This window comes from Aricia agestis, chromosome 13, assembly GCF_905147365.1.
Source record: "Aricia agestis chromosome 13, ilAriAges1.1, whole genome shotgun sequence".
Classification (NCBI taxonomy): Eukaryota; Metazoa; Arthropoda; class Insecta; order Lepidoptera; family Lycaenidae; genus Aricia; species Aricia agestis.
The window spans coordinates 10271925-10294852 of NC_056418.1; the positions used below are offsets into that span (position 1 = coordinate 10271925).

Below are 22928 nucleotides of genomic sequence, written 5' to 3' on the forward strand. Positions count from 1 at the left end.
AACCCAGCTGACAGATCACAGTTAACATTGAATTGACATATTCGACCAAATAACGTTGGTCTGTCAATTGCATAGGAATCAACTTCCTCGATGGTACAATAAACAAGGTGCTTACTATTAATATGTAAGCATCCCCAAATTTACGGGCATCTTTCCATGTCAGCCCATGATGAATAAAAAGAATGGTGGCAAACATGCTAATAATTAATTATCTTTTAGCAGCCTTTTAGCCTAACCACGTAAACCGACACTCCGTGTAGCATTATACAGATGGAATACCGAATAAAACTATGGTGAGTGGAAGTAAGAGCAGGTGGAATTGTATTTCCGGACCAATACGACCTGCAAACCTTCAAGAAGAGAGCGTATTCCCTCTCAAAAGGCCGGCAACGCAACTGCAGCACTTCTAATGTTGCGAGTGTCCATGAGCGACGGTAGTTGCTTTCCCGGTGACCCGTTTGTTCGTTTGCCCTCTTGTTTTATAAAAAAAGAGATAGCACACACATACCTGATGCCAGAACGGGTCCACATCATGTTCCTCGGCGTAGCTCTTCCACTTGTGTACGGACTTGTCCAGCGCGTCTCTCAGCTTCTCACACTGCTTCTCTCGTCCCTCGCACTCCGCACGTATGGTGTTCTCGAGGTGCGTATGTATGAGCGACCAGGTCAGGGTACCTTCCACCAGCCCTGCGGCATACGCCTGGACTTTATCCGGATACGATGCATCCGTTTCTACTTCTAGAATTATCCATCTGTGAAAAGAAGTTTAATATATATTTCCCATCCTTATTTTAGTTTAAGATAGGATAGGGCGTGTGATTTTTCGTTATTGAGTTGCTTAAATCGGTCGCCGCGCTCAAAGCCCGCGATTGAAGCTATGCAAAAGCTTAAAAATATAGTAAAAAGTTTTTTTCTTTTTTATGAAATAAGGAGGCAAACGAGCAAACGGGTCACCTGATGGAAAGCAACTTCCGTCGCTCATGGACACTCGCAGCATCAGAAGAGCTGCAGGTGCGTTGCCGGCCTTTTAAGAGGGAATAGGGTAATAGGGGAGGGTAGGGAAGGTAATAGAGTAGAGGATTGGGCATCCGGAAACTCACTCACTCGGCGAAACACAGCGCAAGCGCTGTTTCACGCCGGTTTTCTGTGAGAACGTGGTATTTCTCGGGTCGAGCCGGCTTATTCGTGCCGAAGCATGGCTCTCCCACGTTTAAATATCTAATTATCTTACCAAATAATATGGACATTGAGCTAGAGTAACATTGAAGATAAATCATTTTTACAGCAGTGTGTGATATCCTCAACGGAACCTTGATAAATACGCTAACACGGAAGTTCTAGTGTATACTGCTGTAAGGAAATGGTAATAAAATGCTATTGCAATAGATTAGGAGTGTGAGTTTACAAATCTGGTTCAGTAACTGACATTGATTTATTTAATCGCCTTATTTATTTAACTAAAGTCTTGAGGGCAAACAGTATATTATGTAAGTTTTTTGTAATAAAAAAGGAAGGTAGTTATTTATGGTTAAGAACACTCTTGTGCTTCTTTGGTTGTGTATGCGTGATGAAAACAGATGTACATCGTTGACAGCACGTTAAATGCGAAAGATTTAAGAAGAAAAACTAAATACTATCCCTTGGTGATCATAATATCTGTTGCTTATTATTAACACCTAGTTTTTATTATTCGTAGTCAACACCTACTCTTCTGACAAATTGTAGCTGTATCTTGACGATGTCTGTCAAATCTCATAATTAATTGTTTGTAAACTTCGTCATCAATCGCCTTTAACCATTGACATCCTTTAACAATTTGCCTAAGGGTCAATTCAGACCACGACGCGCTGCGGGGCTAAAATGGTCACATTTAGCAATTCCACTCAATCAATTCAGCAAATGAATTGTCAAAACTGTCAAACTAACGAATGTCAAATTAGTACGAATTACTAGACATGAATTGCAAGCAGAGTGTCAATTTTGCGATTTAAAAATGAATCATATTATGATTCATAATATGATTCTCCAAAGTGACCATTCTAGCCACGCAGATGCATTTCTAAATTTGTACTGAATTGACAGATTTGAGATTTCTTATTGCGTGAGACGTTTGCAAATCTGTCCATACAAATGTCGCGGTGCGGTCTGAATTGACCCTAAAGCTGTCTACTCACCAAAGCTGCCGGCACCGCGGCGGCATAACCCGCCGGGCCAAGCCGGCGGCCTAATTTTAAAACAAGCTTTTTCAAAATTGTTTTAAAATGAGGGCGAAGGCCGTCGGCCTCATTTTAAAACAATTTTGAAAAAGCGCGTTATGCCGCCGGGCTGGCTGCTTTGGTGTGTAGACAGCTTAAAGATTCTAATGGTAAGGATTCCTATGTGGAAGTTTCTCTTACCCGTTGGTATCTCTATCCTCCCTCAGGTATGCCCTGGCGACCCCCCGGGCGATGTCGGCGAGGTCGTTGCCCTGCCCCCACAGCTCGATGCGGTATCCGGTCTTCTCAGAGAAGAACACGGTAGCTGCGTAGTTCCCGTCGCCTTGGATTCTGGAAAATGATTCTTATTATTGTTTGCTTTAGGATCAAAATGATGTAGCTACGTTAGGTATGCACCAAAAACCGAGTCGATTGTTTTATACTAAATTATATATAGGGTGTAACTAAACATAATGAAATACTTTAGGGTGTGTATGAGTCCCTGTATGGAATACACTGTGTAACTTGTAAGTAGCAGCGCTGGATTAACTTTTTTTCTATTGTATGGGATAATTCATAGTGCTGGCGTGCTTGCCTATACAAATCACAAAAAATGTTTAGTGTTACAGCGCTGTTACTTTCGCAACGAACTCCGTTTTAGAGACACATACAAACCCTAAAGTATTATTAATTAAGGTGAAGCCAAACGAACGTAGTTTTGTGAGTCGTGAGTCGCAGAATTTCTGTCCCGTATTCATACAAATCATGACTCAAAAAGTTACGCTCGTGTGAATCGAACAGGACTTTTGTATGAAACTAAATGCAGCAGAATTTCTGCTAGCCGAAATTCTGCGACTCACAACTCACAAATTAAGCTTGTTTGGCTTCACCCTTAGTTTTGTTACACCTTGTTTGTATACGTAGATATTTTTTTGTTAGTTTTGGTCTACGTCGTAGAGGAAGCCTCTACGAGCTACGAAAACTCCTATTATGGATTTAACGTAGACTGAGCCAGAGGTAACGACTCTATGGCTACCAAGCACCCGCTCCACCAATGAGCACCAATCAGTGAGCACCGCGAATACATCAAAAACCGAAATTCAAATAATAAAGCTGGCCCTTCAGCCAAGACGTTTTCTTTGTCGCTTCTTTATAGAATCGCCGATCAAAATGTTATGTATGGAATCATTATGAAGTTGACGTTCGATTAATCTAATGTTAATTTCATACATTATCCCCTTTGTTTAGCTTGTCTTTGTGGATTAAGTCAGAATGTGTTTTCGTCTATGCTTGTTATTGTTGTTTAGAAATGCTAGTTTACACGAGTATAAAATACATTGATCTTATTGTCTGATGTTGACGTCATAAGTGGGTTAAATACACGTGATCAAAACAAAATTTCCACACTATTCTCTTTGTGAAATCTCAAATTTCTCAGGCAAAACTTGGCAATATAAAATTGTAACACAACGAAATACTTTTAGACGGCGCTCACATTTGTCGCTAAAATTTTAACCATAAAAATAGCTAATTAATTTGCTTTATTAATTAGCTAAAAATAGCTAATTAGCTATTTTTACGGCATATATAAATCCTAAGGTCAAAGTATAAATCCTAAAATCAAATCTAAATAACAAAGCATAGATTTTCATACAAATTTTGACATTTATCTACCATAATATTAAGCTTTTGTGTCTCGAATCTTTATTCGCCTACTAGTCTTGACTTGATACTAGTTGGTTACATAATATACAATAAGACAGCATTAATAATTATAAGTACGATCGAAGAAATTAATTAATGATTAATAGTTTGACATTTAAGCAACCAAATTACGTTGGTTCGTCAACTGCCTAGGAATCAATTTCCTCGACGGTATATTAAGAATTTGGATGTTACCTTTCAATCTGTCCTAGGATGAGCGACAGGATAGATATCAGTCCCAGGAGCGCAAGTATATACGAGCTGATCTTGGTCTGCAGCCAGCTCGCGCCCACTACCTTCAGTATTTTACTCATTCTAACGCGAAAATAAACTATAATATGAAGAAGATGTTCAGGAATTTAATTATAATGAAGTGACAAAGCGAGTAGGTGTATTTCTCTAGCGGAGGGGTGACCATCAAAGATGTTATGGTCTTCTGGCAGGGTGCTGATGTGTCTCCGAACACGGGGACCGCATCGGAGTCTTCCTTTTGTATACCAGTCTTTATATTTTTTTAATCTTTAAACCCTGAAACAAAAGATAAATTATTAGAATTCTGCTAATGCAAAGGTTTGATGGGGAACTGTAGATAGAGTTTCTTGTAAATTGTGTTTGCCTGTTAACTGACATGATCAAACCGCTGAGCTGATTTGGATGAAATTTTAAGTGGGTTAACACTCACAAAATGATGGATGTTTTTTATCCCGAAAAAATGACATCGCAGCTAACGCGCGCGCGCAATAATGAATTTTAGCTCGACGATGTTGTGGTCAGCGGAATACATTTCCAGAATTATTATAATTTCCTATTGTTTCTGCTATGCTACCATTGCTACCAAAAGAACTATTATTTATTCAATCGTCTTTATCTCGGTAAAAGAAACTTTTCTTACATAAATAGACTATCAAACCATTCAAACAATAACGAAATTCGCGAAACCATCTAAGTTTATAATAATATGAGGAAGTTATTACTAAATCTTTCTTCGCCGGAGTATATTGTAAACATAATGTAGGAATATGCTTTGTTTTCTTTGCATTAAAGTAAGGGTTATATTGAAAGGATGTTTGTTTTCGATGCATAATTTTATGGGTGTGATGTTATAGTATTTATATGCGCGATATAGTGACGTCAAACGAAACATATCTACGCGATATACTATAGATAAATCACTTTACTGAGAGTGGTGCGTTTTATATATCTTCATAATATTATAGTCAGTACGGTCTACACCGAGCATCAAAAACGTTTAGCAATAATAATAATGATGACGTCCCATATCTTACATTTTTTTGAAATAATAATAATATAATAGAGCTGCAGGTGCGTTGCCGCCCTTTTAAGAGGGAATAGGGTAATAGGGGAGGGTAGGGAAGGGAATAGGGTAGGGGATTGAGCCTCCGGTAAACTCACTCACTCGGCGAAACACAGCGCAAGCGCTGTTTCACGCCCGTTTTCTGTGAGAACATGGTATTTCCGGTCGAGCCGGCTCATTCGTGCCGAAGTATGGCTCTCCCCCGTATGAAAGCGTGTAAAGCATAGATTTAAATTTTAAATGAATATTTTCGAAGATATTACAGATTTAAACTTTGCGGGACGTAGCTTTTGCGGCAGTATGCGGGCCACGGGTAGTAATGAATATAAATTATTTATCAAAACTACTGAATCGATTTGAATATTTTTTTTAGTGACCTAGGCTGTAATATATTTTATACCCGTGCGAAGCCGGGGCGGGTCGCTAGTCAACTATAATGACACTTCAAGTGAAAACAACTACACCAACAACGTTACAATGAAAAAAACAAAAACAAACCTGTTTACGTCTATTATAATTTTTCACTATTATCAAGCACAATGAAAAACAGTTAAAAGGGTACCAGTTAAATAACAGTTTACACAAATTACAGGATGTAACACAATGGTTATTGGCAACAACATACAACAGAACTACAGCTGTTATCACAGTATCAATACGAGATACTCTGAAGATTGCGCTCCTGTTATCTATTATATGTAATTAAAATATGCTACAGATATATGGAGACTCGATAAGAAAATTGGAAAATGGAAAAGGCTATCATTTTTCTATATATCTTTAGAATCATCTGGAAGTTTCATGAGAAATTGTACAGACGTTCTTAATACTTAATATAAATCTTTTTCTTCATGGTACAGTAAAATATACACCTATTTAAAGTAAAGAAAATCAATTTTCTGCAAAATTTTGTTTGCTACGGCGATACGCGCCAAAATTTCACTTATCAGGCAAAATACAACTAAACTATACTTTTTAAAATAATGAAATCCTGAAAATATGAAAATACATATTATTTAAGTAATTAAAAATACCATAAAATTAGTTCTTTTATTTACTTTTTTCAAAAGTTCTTTGCAAATTTTCAGATATATTTTCAATGATATTATATGAAAATATTAGTAGAATATCATTGTTTATTTTCATAAAACAGCTAGACAAGTATCTCTATGACTGTTGATGTGTGTGAGTACAAAAAAAAACTAGGCTTAAAGGTCTTATATTACCAGCCTATTACATCTTATTTAAAAAAAATTATGTATGTACCTACTATGACCGTAGTTGACCCTTTTTAAACGTAAGAGATATAATTGAAAGCCTGTGACAACAAATTACAAAGTAAGAGATTCTTGTTCCGTGATATGTTTATTTTAGCTATTTATAGAAATAAAATAGTAGGTTCTTCATATAGCATTTTATCTGAGAAAAAATCCTAACTAAATAAGCAGTATGTACTTACCTATACATTTCGATTAAAAGTACGAAGTTAATAGAATTTCATACCTTTTAGTATCGAGTTCGACTGAAAGAATACAAAAGTAATGTGTAAAATCCCAAAAAATTACCCGTAACTATCCAAAGAGTATAGTTTTTCACACAAACAAACTTTTCACACATACTAACGTACTTACAAATCGAAGGTAATAAACTTCATAGCTTATCACTGAATTACAGTATATCGCGTAAACGTGCGCCTGCGCCGGCCGACCTGTGTGCAACAATGAGCGAAATCATGCATTACCTGCACGTTACACGTGTGCTAATACCCTAGCTTAGTTTATCAACAAAGCCTAGAACTTAGAAGTTTATCAACATAGGGATTCAACACAAAGTCTTCAGCTTCCACAGAACATTCTAGCTAGCGGTTGCTATGCCGCCCGTAAATTGTTTGGTTTCTAACGTTGCTGTCAAAGATAGGACTATGAAAGATTAATAAATACCAAAATGTAGTATTATTGGTAAGAGAGCTTCCTTACCAGAAAAATTAATAATTAATGATGAATAAACTTCAATTTAACGAAGAGTTTGACAGATAATGTATGGAGTTTATGTCTGAAATCTTAATTTAATTACAATTAAGTAATTAATGTTCATCTCTGAGTACGGCAGAGAGTGCGGAAATAATAATTGTCGAATAAGATAGACTGTACCTCGTTCAGCATTGTTAACGTTGAATGTACACATTTTGATGTTTACTGTATTTTGACTCAGAACGCAGAAACAATTTAGTTCTCACTTATAAGTTATAACTTATAAGTGGGAGAGCCATGCTTCGGCACGAATGGACCGGCTCGAGCGGAGAAATACCACGTTCTCACAGAAAACCAGCGTGAAACAGCGCTTGCGCTGTGTTTCGCCGAGTGAGTGAGTTTACCGGAGGCCCAATCCCCTACCCTATTCCCTTCCCTACCCTCCCTTCCCTACCCTCCCCTATTACCCTATTCCCTCTTAAAAGGCCGGCAACGCACTTGCAGCTCTTATGATGCTGCGAGTGTCCATGGGCGACGGAAGTTGCTTTCCATCAGGTGACCCGTTTGCTCGTTTAGCCCCCTTATTTCATTAAAAAAATGGTATAAAATCGGAAGAAATATAATATTAGGAACCAATTTAGGCTAAACTAAACACCCTGTAAAGTCGACTTTGAAGAACGTTCACAGCAAAACGAGACAAGACGCTGCGCAGTGATTCATAATAATAGCAATAAAAATATATGTAAGTAAGTAATTAATTATGAAAATTGTGATATTTGAATATTTTTTTATACAGCACCGAACTACATGAATCTCGTCTGACGTCTCATCTCATTTTCGTGTGACCTGACCCTAAGTGTTGAGATTGCTTACGCATCCAGGACGTAACAAAATTCACGGGTTTACATTTAACAACCACTATATAATAACCAAAACTTTGGAGATTCGCCAAGCATCACAAGTCAGAAATTTGATTTTATGCTTATTATTAAGTTGATTTATATAAAACAAAAGCATGTGTAATAATAAAAACAAAGGCTTCAGTACTGTAGTTTAGTAAGACGTTTACGATTCATTTTATAATAACTAGTTTTTCCTAAATCCACAATCTTATATTTTGCGAGTCCTCCTCCTCCTTATTCGAGTAGTACATTTCATGTGTTTTTTTTTTCTAGGACATAAGAGGACATAAGCTTAGATTTCCATTGCTACTAGAAAGAATATTATTAACATCCCTGGTGGACACCCCAACATGCCCCAACTCACAAAAACGAAAAGACGAATCGTTTCCCATCAGCTCATACTATAACTTCCATCTTAAAATAACATTAAGTTCCCTAGTTATAACTCTGTAAATATAGTATTGAACCTATGTATGAGCCGTAGAACATAAGCTAGTATGATAAAGAAAAAGTACAAGATTGAACATAATATTATAACCTTAGTGTAAGTAGAGACACGGAAACAAGATAGTAAGTATTTATAATTTTGTAAAGAAAAAGTACGATAAGATTGAAGATAATATCATAATCTTGCGTGGCAACAAAGTGTCGCCACTCGTCAGTGACACGACACCGGCGCCAAGCCCCCAGTAACAGGATCCATTTACAACTATTACACTATTACCTCAACTTTATGCACCTATAAAGCTGTGTTCACACTTGGATTAGAAAAAAAACAAAATCCACAGATAAATTAAATAACCTCGCCCTTCGATTTATTTTTTTCAGCGCAACATTATTGACTCTAGTTCTTACGAATAATTATTAACCTTGCAATTAACCAATCTTCTTCCCCTAGCAAGATTTGTTTTGATAAACATTAAAGTTTACTTGGGGAACACAAATAATGTACATAAAGTAACAAATGATGGAAAAACCCAAACCTTGCTCTACTAAGCGTAGCGGAAGTAAAAAAGGACAATTTAAAGATAAGATTATATTTACAATTAAAAATATTATTATTTCTCAAAGTTAACACTTGTTGATCTGATGCAAACGACTGATGCAACTCTTAATATTATAATTGTGTTTCCGTAACTCGCAGAATTACTTTACTATCCTTTGTTTGCTATAACGGATCTTAAAACACATATTATATTATTTAACTATTCGATACATATTTTATAATTATATTGAACTTAACATATTATATCGAATGAAACTAATAACAAACAAAATAATAAAATATGGGAAAAGCTCTAGTGGACGCGACCCTTTTTCGCGCTCAGTGACAATATTATAAAGCATTAATATGCAATATCACCAGACAATATCAAATTAATACACAATAAGCACTTAGTAAGATAAAATGTTTGCACGTGTAAAATAAATTGGTTTAAATAATTTTACAAGACTTCGAACCCAAACATATTTTTTCGCAACTTTAAACGCTGTATTTTGAAGACCTTTTTAAGTTACAATAAAAAAAACACAACTTGCCGAAAACTGCTCACATCACATCTCCGATTTAAATAAAGAATACGAAATTCGAAATATGAACGTGCGTATGCGAAAAGCGGGAATAAATCAATACATTTCAGAGCCAGAGCGTTTCACGTTTGGTTTTACTTTTATGATGATACAGTACTGGATTTAGCGCGCGTGTACTTCGGCGTTTTACATCTAAAGTAAATAAATCATATAATAAATTTCGTGGTAAATACGTTTGATATGTTAACCTGCCAAGGTCTCCGCGAATAGATATGGTTCATGAGAGTTAAAGACATAAACCGTAGAAATAAGACAAAATGTGTGCTGTACTGGTAGGAACTATAAGGTATTAAAATTACCTAGGAATAATTATTATACGCCTGGGGACTGGGGCTATTAATTATAATTTATAGCCCCAAGCCCCCGCAGCTTCTCAATAAGAGATTCAAGGGTGCCAAAGATAGTAGAGAGTAGAGACAGACTTTGAATTATGTTTCTCTTTCAATTTACAACCACGGACGTAAAAAAAAATACAAATATCTTTATTTTAGACTACTATGGTCGATTGGTTAGTATTACAAACTTAAAAATTTAGGGTAAGTAATATTATCTAAAACTAAATCCCGCACCCAATCTGAATTAAGTGCGGATAAGTATATCCTGTAGGTCTTCTCTCGAATTCGTTCATTATCCGCACGTACCGTAATTCCTCAATATGGGTGCATGCAAATCATCTGCCACAATCATCAGGATGCTGTTGTCACTTACCCTTACGCGATTTATGAGATGCAGCTTTTTTGCGCATGAGTGCCCGGAATCAGTCCGTTCTTTTTTTAATCTACCCCTCTTTCTCCACTGCCAGAAAGCTTTTGAGCTTTGACTTCATAAGATTTTTGAGTCTCCTCTTACTATTAATATCAATCTATATATACAATATCTAGCGCACATTCTAGGCTTTAAACAAAACCGTCCTTTTGTATTAGCCAGCAACACTTTTGTTGCAGTTGTAACGGTTTGGTATCGATAACAAGATTTCACTTACATGAGAGATAAAGCACTGACGATCGCGATAGTATTACGTCAATGGCACACGCAGATAGAGTTGGTCTGGCGTTGGCACGTGCTGGCTTCTGTTACTCGGAATTTGCCAATAAAATAGATTTGTTATCTTTACTCAAATCCAACCTTTAAGGTCCACTTGCGCAGATCCGGATTAAAGTTAATACCGAGTTTAAAATATAGTATGTTGTCTGATGTCTCTTGCATTCTTCATATATTTTACGAAAGAGATAACGTTTAATCCGAAGTTAACTTTGACCCAGATCTGCGCAACTGGGCCTAAGTGTGCTTTAAGGCTGCGCTAGTCGACTTTACAAAGTCGGAGGTTACACGTTCAGTTTTTTCTCATCAATCTGGTAATTGACGCGAAACTGAACGTGTAACCCACGGATTGATGGACTGATCATTTTTTTATTATGTGCTTGCGTCAATCTCAGATTGATGGATTGAACTGATGCCAGATTGAGCGTGTAACCTACGACATATACTCCATACTAATATTAAAAATGCGAAAGTGTTTCTGTCTGTCTGTCTGTTATCTCTTCACGAACAAACCCCTAAACCCTTTGCTGAAATTTGCTATGGAGATACTTTGAGTCCCTGGAAAGGAATTAGGTTATTTTTGGAGGAAAAATGTAGGTACACTTTCCGGGCGATAATCGATTTTTTTAAGTTGCGGCGTCATCTTGCATCTAATATTAAATAATTGATTTACTCTCATATCAAATAATGCAGAGTCAATATTTTAAGTTTTACGTTATAATATTGATTTTCATTACAAGTATAGCACAGCAGCATATTTACAGAGAGTACTATTAGAAGATATAACCCAGCAAGCACACAACACCATTATAACAAACTTATTATAGCACGAGTTAATGTACAAAGCATTATAACCAAATCGTATATCGGCTGTATATCTTTTATACGACTCTTTTAAGTAAAATTTGGGCTGCCCTTTAAATAAAATGTCTTTATAGAGTAATAATCATATTTGGATAGTGACGATTAAAAGAATTAATATGACTTCAAGACTTAATTCTGTATCTGTTTTGGTTAATATACAAGTTGTGTGCTTGCTGGAAGGACTCTAACCGCCGTACTCAGAGACATTTAATTACGATTAACCTTCAATTTGATGAGGAGTTTGACAGATAATGTATGGGGCTTATGTCAAAATTTTAAATTAATTACATTTAAGTAATTAATATTCCACTCTGAGTGCGGGGCTAAAATAATCAGATTTAGCAATAATTCCTCTCAATCAATTCAGCAAATGAATTGTCAAACCTGTCAAACTGACGAATGTTAAATTAGTACGAATTACTAGACATGAATGGTAAGCAGAGTGGCCATTTTGCGATTTAAAAAAATTAATCATATTATGATTTAAAATAAGAGACCATTTTTGCCCCGCGGCAGTAAATATCGGAATATATATCGCACTCAATAGCGTTAAAGGTAAGTACTTAGCGTAAAAACAAACAAACAAAGAAAAAACATAAAACAACAATCACTAAAGTACTAACCCAGTTTGATTGTTCTTCATAGTTTAGAGCTACAAATTACAATAATAATTATATCGTACCGTTTGTTTCTAAAACACAAAGACTTTCTGAGTATCCTATTTTTGGACATCCCAATTCCCAAGGTTTGTCGTTATGTCATCTACGACGATTTTATCACAAACAGTACGCGCTACAGTTTATATAATGTGTTAAACTGTCGCCGAGGTGCGAAAATTATTATCTTACGTAATTGAAATTCAAGGAACCGATGTGTAAATTACTTATTTATTGCATAACTAGACGACGCCCGCAACTCGGTTGCGCCAAAATTCATTAATCGCGCGGGGACCTTACACTTTTCCGGGATAAAAAGTATACCATATCCTTTCTCGGGACTCAAAGTATATCTATGCCCAGCAAAATCGGTTCAGCGGCTTTGGCGTGAAGAGGTAACAGACAGACAAGTATACTTTCGCATTTGTAATATTAGTTTTATTACAATTCGTCTTCGATCACTAATATACTGATCGAAGCAATTCGTATTTCTAGACTAATTTGTAAACGAGCAAGTATATCAGCCTGTTAACCGCTGAACACAACAAACGCAGTCCCAGAAAAAGATGATAAGTAATAAAATATAAGGATAGCTTTATCTGTTGCAAAATAATATACGTGGGAGAGCCATGCTTCGGCACGAAGGGTACGGCTCGACCGGAGAAATACCACGTTCTCACCAAAAACCGGTGTGAAGCAGCGCTTGCGCTGTGTTTCGCCGAGTGAGTGAGTTTACCGGAGGCCCAATCCTCTACCCTATTCCCTTCCCTACCGTCCCCTATTCCCTTCTCTTCCCATCCCTACTCTCCCCTATTACTCTATTCCCTCTTAAAAGGCCGGCAACGCAACTGCAGCGCCTCTGATGCTGCGAGTGTCTGTGGGCGACGGAAGTTGCTTTCTATCAGGTGACCCGTTTGCTCGTTTGCAGCCTTATTTCATAAAAATAAAAATATTATATCTACGTTTCAATTCTAGTCATTGAATTTAAACAATTTTCCAATAAAACATAATAATATTACGAGAAATAATAAAATAATAACCTCCTCGTTTTTTGGAAGTCGGTTTATTACTTAACAGTCATTACGAAATAATTATGGAACTTAAGAAAATTAATTCTAAGATTAAGTATTACAATCATTTAAAATTCTTGGAAGGACTCAGGTAAAATGCCGTAATTTAATTGGCACTTACCGGTAATTCTGTCTCTTTTCAACTTTTGGAATATTATTATATTCCCTCTCTTTCTTTCTTATACTTATAATTCAATAGGCATTCCTTATGACAAGTGGCCCTCGCCCTAAATAGTAGTATCTTGGTCATTTTAATTAACAAATTATGCGTAATTCGTAGTGTGTTCACTGTTCAACAATGGTGTAATAGCAAAAAGCGATAGCGCTACATAAAAACAGAAAGCAGGAATATAATATGGCCCGATTCGACCAAACTTGAAGTTACACGAGTATAACTATCATGAGAATAATTTTACTCCTTTTATTTACTCTAGGGTATTATCGTTTGCGTTTTACCAAGTTACTCAAAGAGTATGAAATAAAATGTCAATTATAGTTCACAATGACACCGACCGTGACAGTTGAACCCTGTTGTGCAACTATTCTCAGTTTAATATTTACTCCACCAAAATAGCCCGTGTAAATATTTACTCCCGTGTAATTACCTCATTCTTGGATTAGAAGTTGGAAAAACGCAAAACCAGCTTACTCTTAGATTAGGAGACAGTTATAGGTACTCGAGTAAAATTTTACTCCAGGGGGCCTATTATGAGCTCTTAAATCCATTCACTTTACGTCCTTATACTGACTGTCCTGTATAAGGACGTAAAGAGAATGGATTTAAGAGCTCATGATAGAGGCCCAGTTTGGTCGAATCCGCCCAGACAGCTACTACGAGTATAATAGGCATACTAATCGAAACATTTTCGAATATCGATCTTCGTGATCGAAGATATCGAAAGTTAGTTAATAATTGACGTTTTCTTATGATAAACTTCTTTATAGTATATTACATACCTAATGTAAGGTTTGTTTACATCAGACTCCAAAACTGTAAGAACGATTTTCATGAAATTGTTGGAGCAATTAAAAATCATTTTATTTGTTGCATGTCTTGGAAACGTTTAGTTTTAAATATGCTATATCTTATTTTAAATTCTTATATTAAACTTTATGAGAAAGTTTAGTTATTAAGTATTTGAGTCTCGTGTAAAAAACCAGCTATTAACTATCTTTCTTTATTTTTATTTATTTAGAAAAAAACTTACAGCTAGATTAACAAGTAGTTTTAAAATAACACAGGAATTGCAAATTTTCACAGATATATGATACACTAGAAATGTTAAACAAAAAACAAAAAGCAAACAAAGAATAGAACAGTAACAAGTTTGATGGACATAACTAAATTTACATAATCTTATATTCTCGTGTCACAATGTTAGGCCGCGCCTCCGAAACGGCTTTACTGATTTTAACCAATTTTTATATGCATATTCAGTAGGTCTGAGAATCGGCTACTGGCTACATTTTTACATTGATAAGTGCATTTGTTGAATAAATAATAGTAAATTATTACAACTCGAGACTGACGGCGACCATTTTTTATGCGACGGGATAGCGATGGACGTCGCCATGGTGACATACTTATTTAATCATTTCAATAAAATAAATATATGAGCGAAATACTTTATATGGCAAAGAAACGTTTGCCGGCTAGTATTATGTATATTTATTTAAGTAGGTATTTAAAAAAATTGTCGCTAAGGGTCTTCTTTAGTCTACCAATACTGGTACAGAACAAGTCTATTTCTGTGTTCCGACTTCCGAGTCGCCTTATTGTACGCTCTACTCGATCTCAAAACAAGTGGAGTTTCGACGGTAATTTGTTGACACTGGGGGAACGTAGAAGTTGATGACGTCTGCTGACGTCTGAGTGATGCTGAATTTGCTGATGGAACACTGATACTAAATATTTCAACGAGTTCTGGACAGTCTATGATGCCGTTGAGAAGTTTAAAGAGGAACAATATGTCGGCAATTTTTCTGCGCTCAAAATGTGGAAAAATCGCTTTCTTGGAATAGTTAAACAGATTATGTAGGTTTCCTTTCAGCAATCGCGTAGGTACGTGATACGATTAAGATACGAGCAACAATTCCGTTTTAGCAATGATTTACTTAACAAGAATGTGTTTAATCACTGTCTATTGTTCTATTTTTATTCCTCTAGTGCTAGGCTGACTCATTACTCCATTGTCTCTCCTAATAGAATAGCAATAATTTAATAGTTTAATCCTTTGAAAAATGTAGAGTAGGTAGTTAAGTAGGTACCTATGCTTTTGTTTTAAGATATCGTTTGTAATATTAGGTATCTAACAATAGGTACATTGATATTAAACACTAATTTCGTGATAAGTAATAACAAATAAGTTTATAGTGACACATTATTTATTAAAATCGTAGTAGCCTAGAGGCTACTACGATTTTACTACGACCTACATATTAGGTATATATAGTCTGCCTTAATCATAACCCTCTTTTGGCTTCGCCGTAATCGGGTAAAATTCGAGCAAAAAACTTACCTACCTAACAAATTTCCATACATTATAACCCCATTATTTGCTAGGGCGGGTTGTACGATGCGCCGGCGCACTCAATGGGAGCGACGAGGTCATCGAACCGGGCAGTCAGGATGTCAGGTCGAATACAATATGTCTGGATATCGATATCGAATCGACGGATATAAATATTGATTGATAAATACATATTGTTGTTGTAGTGCATAAGGAAAACAGGAAAATGCGGTGTTTATTACGCGGTAACTGTAACTTGGCTCATGGTACATATTTATTGATTTTTTGTAGGAAACTCGCAATGACATTTTTAGGGGAGTCTTCGTAGGTGAACAAGGACACCACTTAATCACAAGCCTAAATGTTTATAAAAGGGTTTCTTAATTCTCAGACAGATTTGCCGAAAAACATGTCAGTTTGTCCCTAAAAATGATTATTTTTCTTGGCATTGCTAAAGAGGCCATGCTAAGTCTGTTCATAGGCCGAGCCAAGAAAAAAGAAAGAAGTAAAAATAAAAAAGATACTCACAGCTTTGGCGTTGGTGGTTCGCCCACAAACACGATGTCGGTGATCTCAACCCATCGGGATGGTCCTGCTGGGACAGTCGGCGACGGCGGACAGTTGAATTACACCGCTACAACTCTGTCGACAAAATGGCGGCGGTTACAAAATGGCGGATACAACAAAATGATGTTAAAAGTGGGTGCTAAGTTAAACAATAATAAAATATCAAACAAGGACCCACCGATTGGGCTTATAGGCAGATAGAGAACTTGCGTCCTACTAATAATTATCTAAGGTAGGTCTTTAGAACTAAGTGATAAGTCGTAAGAGCTCTAACAACTTTCTACGCTAGCATGCAACCTTATACTGAGTGCTCGTATGAAAGTAATTTTAAAATAATTCATTAATTAATACACAGTTATCTACTTGTTTGATTTAATGATAAAGTTGGTCCGTTTCTTAGGAAGGAGGCTTATTATATTCGTGTAGACGTCATCAAATTAATTCTCTTCGAGATATTCAAATAAACATTTATTATATTTTGTTTATTATAAGCTGGCAAATATAAAATTTTGTTATTTGCTTCAGAGATAAAAAGTTACATAACCAAAAGTCATTCGTACATAGCAACATGACATAATATTATAAATTTATAATAAATAATAATATTATATGTGTCTTAGAAATTATGCAATTAAATTTTATAGACTCTCTAAAAACTATTGAACTGATTATTTCGACAAACCTTCATTTCTATAAAATAATTTGGTACCTGCCACATTCAAACAAATAAATTTAAAAATATAACATTGTATTTCAACAACGACGTTTATGAATGGAAATTTTATTAGATTACTTAATTAGATTTACTTATTAGATTATGACACTTTACAATTATTATACAATTATTAACGATAACTTATTAATTATTATTATTATACAAGACTAGCTGCCCCGGTGAACTTCGTGTCACTTTAAAACCTTTCCTGGACTACTACGAAGATTTTAAGACTAAAATAAGCTCAATCCGTTCAGCCGTTTTAGAGTTTTAGCGTTACTAACACAATTGAAAATCCATTTTTATATATAAGACTAGCTGTCCCGGTGAACTTCGTGTCACTTTAAAACCTTCCCTGGACTTCTACGAATATTTTAAGACTAAAATCAGCCCAATCCGTCCAGCCGTTTTCGAGTTTTAGCGCGAATAACACATTTAAAAATCCATTTTTATATATATAGACTAGCTGTCCCGGTGCACTTCGTGTCACTTTAAAACCTTCCCTGGACTTCTACGAATATTTTAAGACTAAAATCAGCCCAATCCGTCCAGCCGTTTTCGAGTTTTAGCGCGAATAACACATTTAAAAATCCATTTTTATATATATAAACTAGCTGTCCCGGTGCACTTCGTGTCACTTTAAAACCTTCCCTGGACTTCTACGAATATTTTAAGACTAAAATCAGCCCAAATCCATTTTTATATATAAGAAGATGTTGGTGTGAACACCGTTATCCTTAAAACCATTAAATGAGCCCGTCAAAATGAACAACTTTTTCTACTTATGAGAACAACTCTGCTGGGAACTGCTGGGAACTCAAAAAAATTCATCTTCATACCATACAAAATTCCGATTCGGGCATCCGTATGGGTATGAAGACGGCATTTTTTTTTTTGAGTTCCCAGCATTGTTCTCATAGAAAAAGTTGTTCATTTTGACGGGCTCATTTACACTAACAAACTGTATTAGGTAAGCCGTAAGAACGACGAGCAAGTTCTATGGAGTTTCGGTCGCGGTACCTTAAGGAGGTATCCAGGTTCTGAAGGTCTTAGCCTTACCTTCGATAAAGTATAAAGTTCAATTTTTTTAATCATAATATTTTCTCCTTCATTATATAGGGGTAAGTATACAAGAAAAACCGACAGCTTGTTTAAAATGAAAAAAGTCTGGCTGTTTCTGGCTTTTAGGCCAGTATGATAAATACCTACAAATCATTAAGAAATTAAATTACCTAAAAGAAAATTTTTCATGCATATTATAATAGTATGTACCTACATAAGAGTTTTAGACGAATATAAAACTGCTTATCACTTGACCTACTGCCTTTTTCCGTTCCCGAAACCCACTTACAATGCAATTACAACAATTCATTTCTTATTGATTGATAAAACTAATTGCATTTTAATTTTTATTTATAAAATTGGTAACTAAGTTAATTAAAGGAAAATCGAAATATATTTTCTTATCACAAATTGATGATAAGAAAATATATTTCGATCTTAATACCTACCCTTCTAGAATCAACGTATACCAAGCTTGATTATTAGATACTAGCTATATTTTATGTAACATATAGTTGCTTGAATGCTCGTTTATAGCGCGGGCACCTCAATTTTTTTTTAGATTAAGGGCCTGTTTCACCACTTTCTGATGAAGTGTCTAATAGGCTATTCACAACTTTTTTGACAGATTCTCCATACTTGATCTGTCAAGTTAATTGGTTGAAAGCCTTATCAGGAAGTGGTGAAACAGGCCCTAAAACTATTATTTGCCCTTTCCGGAGTATGTAAGTAATGTAAGTGTAGCGTGAAGAGGTATCAGCTATAGACACACTTTTCCTACCCTACGATTAGCTGATTACCTGATGATAATATTAAAGTAAAGTTATTAACAATATTCGAATACTAGATTTATCTAGAACTTACTAGTTTATCTTTTATCTATATATATGAAACTCAAAGGTGACTGATTGATTGACATAGTGATCTATCAACGCACAGCCCAAACCACTAGACGGATCGGGCTGAAATTTGGCATGCAAGTAGATGTTACGACGTAGGCATCCGCTAAGAAAGGATTTTGATAAATTTCAACCCCAAGGGGTTCAAACAGGGGATGAAAGTTTGTATATAATAATACTTCTTAACGCGAGCGAAGCCGCGGGCAAAAGCTCGTTACATACTATTTAAGTTTATCTCATAAGTCATAATCATAACATATCTTGTATGAACAAAGCTATCGCCGTACATGTCGGAAAAGCGGAACAAAGATGGAAGGTCAACACGTGTCTTAACTCCGATTTATTTATCACTATATTTCAAAAGATACTTACCCCCTTACTAATAAACGCTGTATAAGCTTTGATAAGTTATATTACAGTGTTTTGTCTTCTTCAATCCATTTAAAAATGTCACTTGTGTGACAGGAACAAAACACTGTATAACTATTAAGCACATTGTCCGAAATTTCTGATCAGAAACAGTTGAACGTCCGCGCTGTCTCTTACATTTTGTACTGAGCCGAGTGAGCTCGAACTCGCCGGAAGGATATTTCGGATACTGTGCGGGGTGGCGGGCGCGGCGGTCCGGCGAAATTCAACTGTTTCTGATCAGAATTCGGACAATGTGCGGCCGGGCTAAAAGCTTATACAACGTTTATTAGTAAGGGAGTAAATGTTTTAAATTAAAAAAAAAAATTCAAACCAGTAAGAGGTATTGGACTGCATGGTAAAATGCTACTTCACATCATTTTCAATTCAGAGATTTAAGCTTCAGTCCTAGCCTCCCAGAAAAAAGTATAATGTGATAGTTTTGCTGCAAAAAGTGCAAGAAGTGAATTTTGCACGGAGGTACCACCAACATACTTTTACAAGTTACTATTTAAAATTGATAACGTTATGTTTAATGACTCGAGTAAATGGTTTTCTAATCGTTTATCATTAATCTTATTAAGACGCTCCCTACGGAGATGCCGTAATTTACCGTTTTTAGAGTCTTAACTCATAATTTGAAAGCTACGAAATTAAAATAAAAATACAGCAATAATCTTCAGCATATGAACATTCCTTTCTCCGTTATTAATTTTCTATTTTTGTTTATTATACCTACTCATGATATCAGCTTCCAAAGTAATACCAATTTATTTAAATTCAAGCATACATTGAGTATCTCCCTAGTATTTACAATTTACATTTATTTGAAACACACGCCAATAGATCGACAATTTCACTAACTACATATTTGCCGTTTGAATTTTTTTTAGGTCATATTTGAACAACATAAGATAAGTAAAAAAATAGTATTTTGATGCGATCTCGGCAACGCGGCAAATGTATAGTCAAGGTCGTTTGCTCAGGGGATGGCGTGACTTTTATTGTTTGGTCTGAGGGAGCAGTGTGATTTTCCTACCACATCTGCTCTGCTTATCAGTAGCATTTGTTTGCCATAAGCCGCGCACGCCCTATGGCGCCTCGTTATCAGTACCAAACACGAAAACACCAGGAAAATTACTCATACCACTCGTATCATTGCATGAGTCTTCCAAGAAAATAGATAAAATTTTAATAGCTTCTATTTGCACTCTAAAACCGTACATTTTTCAGGTTGAGCATCATCATTATCTATGCTCCGAGGATCTCAGGATGGGATAGGTCAGAGCCTCTAATTCCACCTGAGGTTGGAACTTGAAATTAACTTTTTGATTTTAGGTACGGCTTAAGCGTGAAGACTGAAGAGATAAGAGATAGTAAGGCAGACATAATATTTTCGCATTAATAATAATAATATTTTTATTGTAAAAGGTACATTTATTTATGTAAAGACCGACTCCAATTTGTCTGATTTCTGAATGCATATTACCCATTGTAATTTGGAATGCAATAAACAAATCATTCATTATGTAAGCCATGCAGTGTAAATAATCGATTTTAACACACGTTTAATAATTAATCGATTGGCATAATCGTGAATTAATTGACCAACTGAAAAATCGAGATGATATTTTGTTTCAAATATTCGGGGAATTGGCGGAAAAATCAAGAAAATTTCCGAATATTCGGGAACGCTTGACATTTCCGTTCACGTCGTTTTGGGAATGTTAAATTGACTTCAGAAATCAGAATCCCTAGCCAAGACGTTTTTTATCGCTTCTTTATAGAATCCCCGATCAAAGTTTTTTTTTTTTTTATGAAATAAGGGGACAAACGAGCAAACGGGTCACCTGATGGAAAGCAACTTCCGTCGCCCATGGACACTCGCAGCATCAGTAGAGCTACAAGTGCGTTGCCGGCCTTTTAAGAGGGAATAGGGTAATAGGGGAGGGTAGGAAAGGGAATAGGGGATAGTAGGGAAGGGAATAGGGTAGGGGATTGGGCCTCTAAACTGGGCGTAAACTCACTCACTCGGCGAAACACAGCGCAAGCGCTGTTTCACGCCGGTTTTCTGTGAGAACGTGGTATTTCTCCGGTCGAGCCGGCCCATTCGTGCCGAAGCATGGCTCTCCCACGTATAAATGTATGGAATTGACAATAATCGTTCGATAATAATATGAAGCCGACATTCGACTCATGTCGTGTCAATTCCATACTTTTTGATCATCGATTCTTTATAGAAGCGACAAAGAAAACATCTTCATTATCTTTGGTTAATGGCCGAGTATAGTTAACCTTGAGTGACGCGGACGTCACAAACGAAAATGAAAATTCGTCGTCGTCAGACGCACGCGCACGTGTGACGATTTTTCACGACTGCTTATCGTGACTTCAAAAGTGTCACGATAAGCAGTCGTGAATTACTAATAGTTTAACGACTAATTTTGATATTTAAAATCATTATAATTTGGCTGGTAGAGCCTTCTGCTTAACTAAGCCCTATTAAAATTTGGATGTAAGGTGATTTTTTTAATGCTAGATATCCCGGTGAACTTTATGCTTTCATAAACGGAATCCCTGGATTTCTGCGAATATTTTAAAACTAAAAATAGCTTAATCATTCATAAAAAAAAGTTTAGACGTTCTTGGTATATTTATTACATTAACTTTCAATGCAAGACTAAAACGAGATATCTACCTTTTACCTAACCTAAACGAAAAAATGCTTTACTTACGATAAACTTTTCGTCGAGTACCCTAATCTTTGCTCTACATTTTACAACAGAATTTGCTTTTAAATATAGCATACGTAGTAAACGTAATTCGTAACTCTTTAATGATGATAGATATGAGTCACAACACACTCTCGAATATTTGATTTGTGACTACTCAATGAATCGGCTACTTTAAATAAGAATTATTTGGCTCTACGGGCAAAGAAGAATTTGCCTCTACGTGCAAATTAAGTATCTACTATCTAGGTATCATTTAAGAAATTAAGGGCCGGCCGCGGGACTCACCCCCCTTTAATTCTTCAATGATTCTTATGATGCTCTAATATAAAGTTTTTAATGAATTGAACTCCTGTCTTGTGTTAATTTTGGTTACAAACTTACAAGTTTTAAGACCGAGAGAGCATGCATTTGTCTCTTCACACTTGGACCATTCAACCAATTTCCATAAAAATTGGTGCAGGGATACTTTGAATCCCGGGAATGGACATGGCGTAGTTTTTGTCATGGAATATTTTATGGTGCCCGCGGGATTAAAGAATTTCGGCGCAAGTAGACTCTAATGGCTTAGTAAGTGGCGTTATTGAACTAAAATTAAACTAAAATCAGCGCACTAATGATAATAATAATGAATACAGTAATAAAAAACACGAGTGAAATTTTCCTCGAAGTATTTTCCATCAGATTTTCTCGGAAAAACCAACCGCGTACTGCTTTTAACAAGAAAA

The 22928-nt window shown here is 35.9% G+C and overlaps 1 protein-coding gene across 2 annotated transcripts in view; it reads right to left on the minus strand.

The window, feature by feature from the left end:
- The window catches only part of LOC121732936 (putative phospholipase B-like lamina ancestor), a 29426-nt gene that overhangs the window by 5622 nt on the left and 876 nt on the right, over positions 1 to 22928 (minus strand). The window contains exons 2-5 of one of the 2 annotated variants that reach the window (XM_042122968.1): positions 16346 to 16459; positions 4095 to 4427; positions 2397 to 2546; positions 509 to 752 (exon numbers count right to left, since the gene is read on the minus strand). In XM_042122968.1, coding sequence (XP_041978902.1) covers positions 509 to 752; positions 2397 to 2546; positions 4095 to 4213 — 513 coding nt within the window. In that variant the 5' untranslated portion in view covers positions 4214 to 4427; positions 16346 to 16459. Of the gene's footprint in view, positions 1 to 508; positions 753 to 2396; positions 2547 to 4094; positions 4428 to 6845; positions 6865 to 16345; positions 16460 to 22928 lie in introns of those variants that run through there. The other variant, XM_042122969.1, reaches the window with a different exon arrangement.